The 12,019-nt window shown below is 39.6% G+C and overlaps 1 protein-coding gene across 1 annotated transcript in view; it reads right to left on the bottom strand.

Moving 5' to 3' along the window:
* map3k22 (mitogen-activated protein kinase kinase kinase 22) overlaps positions 1 to 11,851 on the bottom strand; it is a 36,809-nt gene extending 24,958 nt beyond the window's left edge. The window contains exons 1-4 of the mRNA XM_066716850.1: positions 11,562 to 11,851; positions 3,619 to 3,700; positions 2,858 to 2,902; positions 2,295 to 2,339 (exon numbers count right to left, since the gene is read on the bottom strand). Coding sequence (XP_066572947.1) covers positions 2,295 to 2,339; positions 2,858 to 2,902; positions 3,619 to 3,637 — 109 coding nt within the window. The 5' untranslated portion in view covers positions 3,638 to 3,700; positions 11,562 to 11,851. The remainder of the gene's footprint in view (positions 1 to 2,294; positions 2,340 to 2,857; positions 2,903 to 3,618; positions 3,701 to 11,561) is intronic.
* Between the last annotated feature and the right edge of the window lie 168 nt (positions 11,852 to 12,019).

Raw genomic sequence — 12,019 nt, 5'->3', positions numbered from 1 at the left:
GATAAATATCTGCACTAAATCAAAAAAGGAGTCATAAACAACCTCTTATTGGCAAGACTAAATGCTTTGACATTTTTCTTTTTAGATTCAATCCAGACTACATGGTAGCAATGTAACCATGAAATAGTTATTGGTAAGAGGTCTCTATAAGGCTTCCAAGCATTATCCAGCACTTCCAAGAAGCAGAATTCAACATATCTAGACTGTTTGTGGTGACAGAGTAGAAATAAACAAATACATAAATAAAGGACACTGAGGCAGTCCTGTTATTCTAATATATTAAGCACTTAAACAGTATCACGGTTTGTACAGGAAAATGTAAGCAAAAGAGGTTTGCATATCCATTTCAATAAACCTTGTGAAACCAGAATGGAAGTGCAACGTGTGTCATATTCAGTGTGTCAAGACTGTGCCTTTTTCATCCCTTCCTCCTCAGAAAGGAAGACGGCCGTGGACTCCGAGCTGCAACTTTTACAGAAATCCTGGCTGCTTGGGCTGCAGCCGCCAAGGATACAAAACAAACAAGGGGCCCGGTGTGGGAAAAGCTTAGTGCAGTTGTGACACAGAGCAGTAAATTAAGGCATTACATCACTCACTCAACACAGAGCTGCCAGATCATGAGCACACAGGGTCGGCTCAAGCAAGAACTGTACGCCAAACAGCTTCAGGTTAGACTTGACTTAGGTTAGACCCGTGGTGCTAGGAACTGGAAAACAAGCGCATACATTTGCATTTGCAAGTTTTAAAACCTTTCTAGGGACTGTCAGTTTTTTTGGGTGTGACTGTGAATGCTGGGATATAGAGTAGAAGAAGCTACTGCTCCAGAGAAGGGAGCACTGGTTTGTCTTTTGGATGTGTATGCATGTGCTGTGGTTATAATTTAGTTCAGACCCCATGATAGGTGGTCAAAAATGTTAACAGCCTCATTAATTTTATCGGTGAATGTTTCATCACATACATGATGCCATTGCCACACTTCACATTCTGGCCTAAGAACATGTGTTTCACATTTGAAACACAGCAGAAAACTGCTCGAAATTAATCCAAGAAGATTTTTTGGTACAGCATACACTATAAAAAAGAATCTTAGCTTTTTTTAAATGAGAAACATCAGTTTCATTCCAAAAACGCAGCGTCATTATCTAATGCTGTTCCAGTATCACTTTGCAATGTTGACGCCATACAGTTTGCCACCTTATTGTCCCACACTCATCCCGTGTCGATTCAGGGGGATTCTTGCCTGGGGACCCTCATATCAGGGGCCAGTTGCATAAACAGTGTAATTATAAGTCACACTAACCTTAGACAGATCTGACTTAGTCAATCACGCAATGCATTCTGGGAATTTTAAACAAACTTGCAGAAAATAAAAGAAAACATGGCGGACACTTCTCTAAATAAGCAACGATCCCAGCTCACAGTAACTACAAATCTGTGCTAATTACTGAAATATAATGCAGAGAAATGTATACTTTGGGGGACATTTTCAGAAACTTCCACAAATGCACTCAAACACAAGGCGTGGGATAAAATAATTAAATTTGCTTTGTTTGCGGTCAGAAACAGTGGAAGAAATTCCAAAAAATATATATTTAAAGGGAAACATCCTCGTACTGGAGGAAGACTTCAAAACTGAAACGGACGACAGAATTTGTTATTGAACTCTTTGGGGAGGAGTCTCAATGATTTGGGGGATTGCTGGTGGGTGTGACAGCGGGGTGTGAGCCAATGGGAGGCTCCGCCTGTCAGCTATCAGTGACTGTCGCCGTAGTCTCAGGCCATCAGTTTCAATGAAAAAATAGACTTACATCCTACGTTAGCCTGGGGGTGAGGAGGCTAACTTTTCAGGCAAGTTTTGACATGCATTAGACTAGTTTAATTGCCAAATTTAGACTAGTCTAATATAGTTTTATGCAACCGGCACCAACACATTACAAAATTGAAAAGAGCCAAAATAGACAGGCCCGTCCCGGAAGTGCTAATGTTGGAGTCAGGGCAGCTGAGATGGACTAAACGCAGACCTGAAGCAGTGCGAGGGAGGGGGGTTTTGAATGCTAGAAATGGCATCAGTGCATAGGCTAAAAGAAGAGGTGGACCATCTGTATTTCCTGTCAACCTCTTAGTAAACTGCAATGGATCAAACAGGCCAGGGACATGTGTCTGACCAGGGCCTCTGCATAATGGCAATTATGATCCGGGTCCGACTTGAACGCATTGTTACTGAGAGAATGGAATTCCCCCATCTTGACAGCACAGACAAACTATTATGGTTATACTTAATGCACAACACCTACCGTGCATGTTCCTGTGATAGCCGGGTCCTGTGGGGAAACTGTCATCTGTAAAACAAAATAAATGACTGAAACAACAGCAGATCAAAAACAGCAAAAAAAATAATTGAATTACAGAGTATGACACACGCTATTTAAATATGCACCTGAACAAGGGAAAAGATTAAGAAACTAGAGTGAAGATGGATTTCAACACTGAGAAACAAGGCTGAGGGGACCTTTAAGATAAACCTATGATAACCTCACTATCTGTTTGATGTCAGCTGAGGAGGACAACACTCCTGAGAATCAAACAGTCCCCTTGCATTATTGGAAAGAATACAAAGGCCTGACATACCCACGACATCAAGTGGTAGAAAGTTGTTTCTGATAATACATTGAAATGTGATAGGATACAGGTTTGTAGGCCAAAGTTTAAATCTGGTCTAGCCCACTGTCCCAAAAATGTACAATAAAGGTGGTGGGGAAAACAGTAATACTAATTGCAAACTTATTAATTGAATCGTACAGGCCAAATAAACGTTTTGTGATTAAAGGAGAACAAAATGGGGTGAGTGGGGACTGACCTGTTTGTGTGTGTGTGAGGGAAGAATTCCTCTGAGTGGTGGGACCTATGACAAAGAAAATGGGAGATGAGGAATGATACAAAATAACACTAATTGTGTAGCAGCTTAAAGTAAACTTTTGACACATGGTTACTAAAAACTGAAATTACAAAAACATTCAGAGCTGGCTTTCAAAGTGATACAGCCTCTTTTGGAGGTATTTTGGTATTTGCAAGTGTGCAGACAGCGTATTGGAGAAGATTAAATCACAATAACTGTTGCATTCAAATGACACTTTTCTCGGACTTACACTTCAAATAAACCCAACAGTGTTTACTGAACAGTACTCTATTTGTTTAATGACTGCAACTAACAATTACACAGCTGCCCTCCTTAGAAGCTGGGACAAATTAATGTCTTCAAAAGTCAAAAAAATATATATATTAAAACTAAAAATGTTACATACATTTTCATATAAAGAAAATATGTTTGAGTGTGTATGTGTGTCTGAGTGTAGCTTTCACTTTTGTTCAGAACACCTGTTTCAATATTTTGCACAGTCTAGCTGATTTCAAATATGAAGTGTGGAATACTAAGATGCATACTGTAGGTGGGTTACACACGGTTGAACTCTTTAAACCTTTCTGCTGCGACCCGTGGTAATCTCACACCCATGCACCCCTGGTTAGGAACCCCTGCATTAAACTATACAGAAACACAGTTGGCTTTTGTAATCTGCAATGGAGCATAAAACTACCTAAAACTACTCATGTGTATCTTACCCATGTTTACAGTCATCATCAGGATCTGGGTTTTGTTGTGCTTCGCTGTAGCCCTTAACTTTTATTCAGTAAAGTCTTCACCCTGGTAGGAAACAAAAAACAAAGAGGCCAGTGCTTTAGATTATGTGTAGAAGCAATTATCAGGCCAATCCATGGTGAATGTCATTACACTGAATGAGCTTTGCACTGAAATATACTGCTTATGCAATGGAAGCTGAACGATTATATTATAGCCTGATTAATAATAAGTGTATATTAATAATCTTAAACAGCTAAGTAAAGAAAAGGAAATGTTCCTTAAATACATTATTAAAGCAGACCGGCTGTACACAATAGACTGTGTAGTAAGGGGAAAATGCTAGCATTTCAAAGCATTTCTTAAAATATACCACAGTACAAAAATATCTAAGCCAAGGGGAAGTCCTGATTATAGATAAGGGTGTAAGACAGAGTGAAGCAATTTATATTTTGGATGCTGGAAAAAATGAAATGCAGACTTATTTTTTTACCTGTGCAATTTTTATATGACATTAATAGTGAAGCACTTGTGTCCTAAAAACACGAAGAAAGGGTAGGAACTGCAACAGTATTTCCTCTGTATGTCCAAAGCACAACTGCTAGCTTTGGAGAGGAACCCTGTGGGGGATTCAAACACAAAACTTATGCCTTTAGTTCTTTTTTTTTTTTCCTTTTCCTTTTTCTTTTTGTGTGATTTCGTAGCCAAAGAGTGCAATGCGCAGTGTCTGTGGGTTCCTCCAAAATAGTCAATAGGAAAAAATGTCCAGCCTCTCAACACGCTGCCACAAAGGGTTGCAGTCAGTTTCCGGAGTGTGAGCCAAGGGCCTCGCCACTCGCAACAACAAAATGTTAAAATAACAGAGCTGTTCGAACGAGACAAGACACGGCCTCCACTATCCCACAGAGCAGATAGAGCTCAGCCTGCTGACCAGAGCCCTGCAAGAGACCTTTACCTCACCGGAAAGCGATAAAGAAATATATATTATATAGGCTATGTAATCTGCAAAGAAATAGCCACAGCTGAAACACTGAAAGGTTTCTTTTACTACAACATTTGGTAGGACATGTATGTACACTGTGCAGGTATTTGTGTAGACCACTAACTGTCCATCGGATCAGATTCATGTATAACATTCTGTAACCGCTTCACGTGTTATTTCTGTACTCGGTCCCGATGCCAGCAGGGCAGCAGATGAACCATCTGTCAAGGATGCGTCCCACAGGGCTGGTGTATATAGTGGATCAGTGCAGGGAGTTTCACAGCTATTCCAGGCACATGCATGTTGAGACAGATACACGGATTGTGCTTGGTACTGCATTAGTCAAGTACTTCCTGATTAAATAATAATAACAGACAAGTAAAGCAACTGAACAGCACAGAAACATTTAACCAACAGAAAGCAGACGAGACTAAATTCAATACAGTGTATCCAAAAACATATTATACAATATTAATCGTTAGTGTTACCTTGATTATCGCAACTATACATTTGTAACACTGAGCACCAGCTAGTTTCACTCAATCTCTGGCTTTAAGGTCCCATTGGCCAACAGAAGGTAAACCCACTGCTAACAATAATGAAGTTATTATGATGTATTATTTATTATATATGTTTATATATCATTACCATTTCTTAACAGATGCCTGGCTCCACACTGCTGCCCTGCACGCCCACATCTTTTTACATGGGTTCCAATGCCATATATAATTTTTAGAGGATAAGATTTACATATATTTTGGCTAGATACCATTATGACTAGACAATGCAGCCACACACAGACAGAAATATGAAATAAAGTGGTGGGTGGCTAGTGACAGAGGATCCCAAAATGTGGCTTCCTAGCAGACAAGTTTTTTCCCCAATATGGACACTTGAGAAACATTAAGCTCTGTCGAGTGGTTTGCAGGAAACCATTGTTCTGCTCTTATAACTGTTCCATTAATTGCAGGGCAGAGGTAACAAAAACATACTGATCATGTCTTAAACAGGTTTAATATCTCGCAAAACTACACAACGTTGAAAAACAATATCCTGCATAAAAGAAAAGCAGAAATCAGAAAGCAGAGTAGCTAAACCACATCAATGTGGTGTAAAAGGGATTTTACAGAGTTGTGTAAGTAAAAGGAAGGTAATATTAGACACAAAATATTAATAGAGGATATCATAAATCTTTCCTCAAAATGTGAGGTGCAGAGAAACTGTTTAGAAATACAACTGGACTTAAGGCATTTCAAGTCTGCACACCTATGGCAACACAACATGCGAAAAACATCAAGCAGACCACAGAATTATGCAGGTCACATGACCGAATAACCATAAGTTAAAAAATAAGAAAGAACCATAGATGGCATAACACCTGATGAAGAAGTTTTCTGACATTTCTTTACAAAAATAATAATTTTAAGTTTATTTCTAATTCATGTCCTACTGCCAGAAACATAAAGACGGCCTATTTATGGGTACTTAGCTAGGATTCAAAAATTCTCATCTCTTAAACATAGTGACACCCTTAACATTGTACACCATTTTTAATGTAATTAATTTTGTTACTGGAGATACTGTGGGTGTACTGTTCACACCAGTGAAAAATACAACTATTTTTAAGGTGCTCTTTCCTGCGGCTTGAACATGTATTTTAAGATTTATTGATAAACTACCACTGCCACTGCAGTTCTACAACACATCTTAAGTTTAACCAAAAAATGAATCCAAACCCATAAGAAAAGTTATAAAAATAAGCGGAGGTGGGGTTAGTACAAGAAGCGGATACACCATTTTGCTCCCATTTGATTGTGCCCTTAATTTATTGACCAAAAGAAAAACACGCAGTAATAATTTAGCACAGCAACAGGAAACTTATCAGTTTAGCTCATCATCCTAAGCCACTCTGAGGCACTATTTTAACTTAAGTTATGTTTTAACGGTGTAGAAGAAGACGTCATTTTCAGAGCACATAAATAAACTAGTTCTCTGGAAGAAATGTCTCTATCTTTCTATAGACATCTACCTTTTATCTTTAAGTACTATTTCTGCGAAACGTGTGAAGCAAATGAGAGAGAAACATTTCCTCAATTAAGAGAACAATGCTTTTTTTTAACATAATACCAGCAGAACTCTAGTCTGATAACACTTGCTTAAGTTCTGGACTTGTGTTTGCCAAATGTATGCACCCCTCCCTTTAAATAAAATGATGCTCTTACTGCACCAAAGCAGAATGTCATTTTATTTGTTTCAACTACAGATGACAGGAAAATTAGGCCGGCAACTAGTTAACTTCACTCTTAGCTATATAAAAGTAGGTTTTCACTCAAACTCGTACAATACTACAGTGCCTTTTAAAACCTATATATATATATATATATATATATATATATATATATATATATATATACAGTAAAGAATCAAATGCAGATTGAGGAACTGATATTTACAGGAGGGGAAATCAGATTATGTATACGGATAATAATCTCTCAGATATATATGCATCTTAAAGACAATAGACAGTACAAATATATGAGAAGAGGGGGATTGTAAAGACAGGATTGTAAAAAAAATACATTTAGAGAAATGCAGGCCTAAAGAACAAGCCTACATTACATTCTTGCATCACTGGTATTCTTTTGAAATGAAAGTGCCGATATTGTAAAACTATAATGAGTTAATCCAGTCCCTTTAAGCAGGGAGGTCAACGCAACCAGCTGTAGGTTAAACATCCCCCACAGTGCTGTATTGCCTGCCATTGTGAAGCCTCTTAACTCTTCTAATGGGTAACCCTGAGAGGCAAAGGGCACCGGTTCTCCTCAGTTCCTGCAGCGTTGACACTTGCTCCTGCAAATCCATCCTGTTTGAAGAGGCATTCCCACAGTACTGATATACCTGCTGTATGTCTCCTGTGAAAATGTGCCGCATGAAACAATGTCATGACACAGCACACTATAATGTAACAGTTTCAAATGAACCAGAGGTTGAATGATGCACTAACTTATTGTAACACTACTCGAACATGAGTCTCTGGATTCCATATCAGACCCTTTACACCAGAAAAGAGCAGTTAATGTATGTGCTTCGCCACTTATTACATAGTACTGCATTTCACAATCTAATAATTTGCAGGACTGAAGTTTGTTATGTTCATATTACACACACACACATATATATACACACACACAATGAACTACATCAGGTGTTCCCAAACCTGAGCTCTCAATTACTTAATTGAACCTAAGCAAATTCTTACTTCAATTAAAGTTTAAGTAACTGAGAGCTTGATTGGAACAAAAACCAGCAGGGTAGGGGGTCCTACATGAGTATGTATAATTTATTAATAATACCGCCTGTAAAAACTACACTATGTAGTTCATTAGTGTGGCCTCCTGCCAATAATAACACACAAAGAAGAGTTTCCCTTTTTATCCCTGAAACTAGAAGTGTCAGTAAACCATAGACACTTAGTCACATTTTAACAGGACAATCACAGCATGGGGTTCCAGCATAAACAACACCTGGATACGCAACATTGCAAAACACTTTCACAAGAAATGCTAGGTTTTAACGCCACGTTGTTTGCACAGCACACGATTTACAAACTCAGTTCTCCTGCACTGCGTACACAAGTCACGGATTATATTCCATATAAACATTTTTGAATTCAAGCTAAGTTTTTCACTTTCAAAAAAATCGACTAAAGCCTCAAACTGATACATCTTGTATCTTGGAAAAAGAAAGTGGAAGGCATGGTGATGGAAAGAATAAATGAGTCCTACTATTTTAAATGTCTACATTGGTACACAGTGACACACAATGGATTAACCTATTTAGGAAATCAATACAATGTCATTATTTTGCTCCCTCTGAAGAGTTTTCGAATTTTGAAAGAATTAAGCACTACTCCCTGCTGTGCAAGATAGGCTTGGTTTTTCATTTGTTTTGTTTGCCTACTTAGTCATATTCTAGTCAGCACAAATTACTTTAAACAGCGGTCTGGTTGGTATGTGAAAGTCTTTGTTGTCCTTTGAAAAGGTTAATCATATTATCTACCATATCCAGCATTGCAAGTTCAGGTGCCTTTCAAACTTATCAGCATCACACCATCTTCAATGCAAGCCTGTTCAGACGTATGTGGTGAGTCAATTAAACGTTGAGGTCCATTGCCACCAGGGGTTCATTTCCTCAAAACAAGACATGTGGAGAACTGTTTGCGGAGAATAAAGGGCAATCCCAGAGCTTGAGCAATTGCCGTGACCCATTTGTAAACCGTGTTTCGAGGTCAAGACAAAGTAGAAAGGCGTGACTATGGCTGCCACTTTTAACACACATAATCTTATGTCTTTAAGTCATCTAGTATTCCACCGTGACCATTCAACTCCAATTAATTTGACTTTCACCAAAAAGCTCACCTTCCATAGACTAATCTAAAATAATATAAATAATAATAATAATAATAATAATAATTCAATATAATAATATAAAATAGCAATTGCTCACATGACTTGCTTCTGTGCAGTTTACTTTTACATGTTTATTATAATGCTGCTGACAAATTATATGTGGGTTTTATATCTTTAGGAATAACAGTATGTGACAAAAAACAAAAGAACAGAATCTGGCTTTAATTGAGATGTGAAAGAATGTGTATGACATTCAAGTCTTTAAAAAATGTAGACTCTCACTCTGCCAGTGATATAATTCCTTTTGAATTACCTCATATGTGGAAAGTACCCTCCAGATGCATTATAAACCCCAGCGATGTGGTTGAAGCGACAATTTGAGAACATTTAATAATAGACTGGATAGGATCCTTGGATCACTTAGTTATTAATGGACACCAAACGAGCACGATGGGGTGAATGGGCTCCTCTCGACTGGACACTTTCTTATGTTCTTAAACTCTAAGCAATGAATGAGGCCACGGTTAGCATGCGATTGTTCACTGATATTGCGTCATTTAATCAGATAGTGTCTGCTATCTTTAGTATGGAGTGACTGAAATACTGGATTAGCAAACAAAAGAAGTCTGTTGACAATGTGATCAACTGGAGGGTTATTGCTATCCCAGTTCAGTGTCCCTCTGTTGAAGACCAGGAATAAGCTTAGAAATATTAAGTTTGTTTCCTTCCTTCACTGACATTAAATCTTATACAGCTTTGTTATCAGACGACAGACGTTTATGTGTCACAAACGTTATCTCTGGGAGCCCCATTTATCACACCTGGTTTACCCTTTCGTTATTATGAATGCTAAGAAACATTAAATGCTATGGAATGAGATTCTGAAAGCATGACGTCATTCATTGTTAGCTTTGACAGAGTATGAGACAAAGACAAAGACAGAAAATGCCTCTCACAGTAACCTTACAATGCACCAGGTGGTAAACATAGTCTAGACAACAATAGTCTACTTCGACTAAACTATGCTGTACATGTACGCACAATAGATCAAGTGCAGCATAACATAAAGCCAGGCTTGCGTAACAAGGGAAGAAAACTAAATGTACGTAACATCAAAATGCAAGGATCTCCCTCCCTATTATACAACAAACCATCCGAGAGACAGGACAGTGGAAGGCACACTGAGAAACACCCATCCATCCATACTGAATTGGCACTTCATCAAGTAAAGGGTCACAGTGAAGCCAGAAGCCAACGATGATGCCAGTTTAAACTCAGGAGCTCGCTGTTGAAAGTGAATAGAGGTTCCCCGGCTAGATGTGGCCTCCCAAGGGCAAACCGCAACACATGCATAGGTTAAGAGGACTTTGTTTTTAATCACGGGCCAGGCAGATCTTTCCACAAGAAAAACTACATTTTTTCAGGAAGTTCAAAGACACAGAAGTGAGCTTCTTTCCATAAACTCACTTTTAACAAATAAAAAGTTGTTTCAAGGATTTGGAACAAATACATTTGCCAATTTTATTTTCACTGCGATTCATAACCCTGCAAACTAATACTACAATGTCCTTCAGAGATGAGCATGCATCTGAATGGTTAATAAAATGCACATGTATCAGCTATGATGAGTAAAGTACTACTCTCTCCGTCGGCCAATTGGATGAAAAATAAGGGATCATGGTCTCTATTTATTGCCTACAAATAAAATGTGTCATTCTGTTCTCTGAAGTAAAAAAAGAAATAAAGAACAAGATTTAAGCCTTTACTGCATGTGTACAAAAATGCAGCAGCGCTATGAGTTATGCACAGCTGTGTTTTCAAAGCCATGTCCTGTGGAGCCCAAATCAGTTGGGTTTTAGGCATCTGAAGAACCTGAACATCTTGACTATTTAAGCCAATAGTTGCTGTAATGTGGGTGACAGTTTGGCTGGAATGAAAAGCCTATTCATCTGTTCTTCTCCAAGACTGAAGGCTACAACCACCAACACCACCATAATAATAATAATAATAATAATAATAATAAATCACTTTTACCACAAGGAAGTACATTGTAAAAGCTAATATTGTGATGCATGTTACATATAAATAGCATTTCCTAGTTGCTTATAGCCATTTGTTCATGATTCTGTTTAACGAGTTTTAAGATTCATAATGATGATAATAATTATTGTTAGTAAGTTACAAACCATGCAGTTGGGTCCTGGGGTCTCATGCATTAAGCAGCCAGGACTGTGACACTTCAGACCCACTGAACTGCAGCGTATAATCCAGCGGCCACTGTGTGCAGCTGTGACTCTGGAAACTTCAGAAACTCGGGAAAGTGACACGATTGCAGCTGCAGTTATGAGTTATGAGTTTTATTCCTCATGCATGGGCTAAAGATTCAAGCCCCGGTCAAAATGATACAAAAAAGCAATATATAGATATAGACACAGTGTGCTTTGATGCACTGAAAAGCACACAGCAATAGCTGACAGAATAGATGCATCATTATTGTATTCTTTTGCAAAAGGTGAGGTAGGGACCCTGTACTCACCCGCTGCCCTGAGAGCTTCATGGTCCAATAAACAGGCTACTCTGCGGTGTTCAATGTGAGTATCCTACGCGCAGTGGAGGAGTAATCCGCTCTGTCGTCGGTGCCACTGGGATCCGGAAACCGCTGCGCAGACCAGCCGCTGTCAGGACCCGGCAGCGCCGCAAGAGAGTCACCCGAGGGGTCGGTCTGCTCCGTCACAACGACGCCACGAACAGCCCGGGGACGACGCGACGTGCGCACCTCGGCCGCCGGAGAAAGTTTCTGCTCCGCCCGCCTCCGCCGCCGCGCTGCCCGCTCCCAGCGCCCCCAGCGCCGCCTCTGACGTCAGCGCGCCGTGCGCTCCAGGAAGCGGGTGCTGCCCTCCGCCGGGGGAGAGGCGCGGTGCAGCCGGCCGGCCAGCAGCGCCCACAGCGCCGCCGCACAGCCCAGCGCTGCGCCCCGCTCTCCAGCGTGCGGGA

The sequence above is a fragment of the Amia ocellicauda genome, chromosome 2 (assembly GCF_036373705.1).
Source record: "Amia ocellicauda isolate fAmiCal2 chromosome 2, fAmiCal2.hap1, whole genome shotgun sequence".
Classification (NCBI taxonomy): Eukaryota; Metazoa; Chordata; class Actinopteri; order Amiiformes; family Amiidae; genus Amia; species Amia ocellicauda.
The sequence above is the reverse complement of the archived record's forward strand: the minus strand, read 5'-3'. Positions and strand labels throughout refer to the sequence as shown.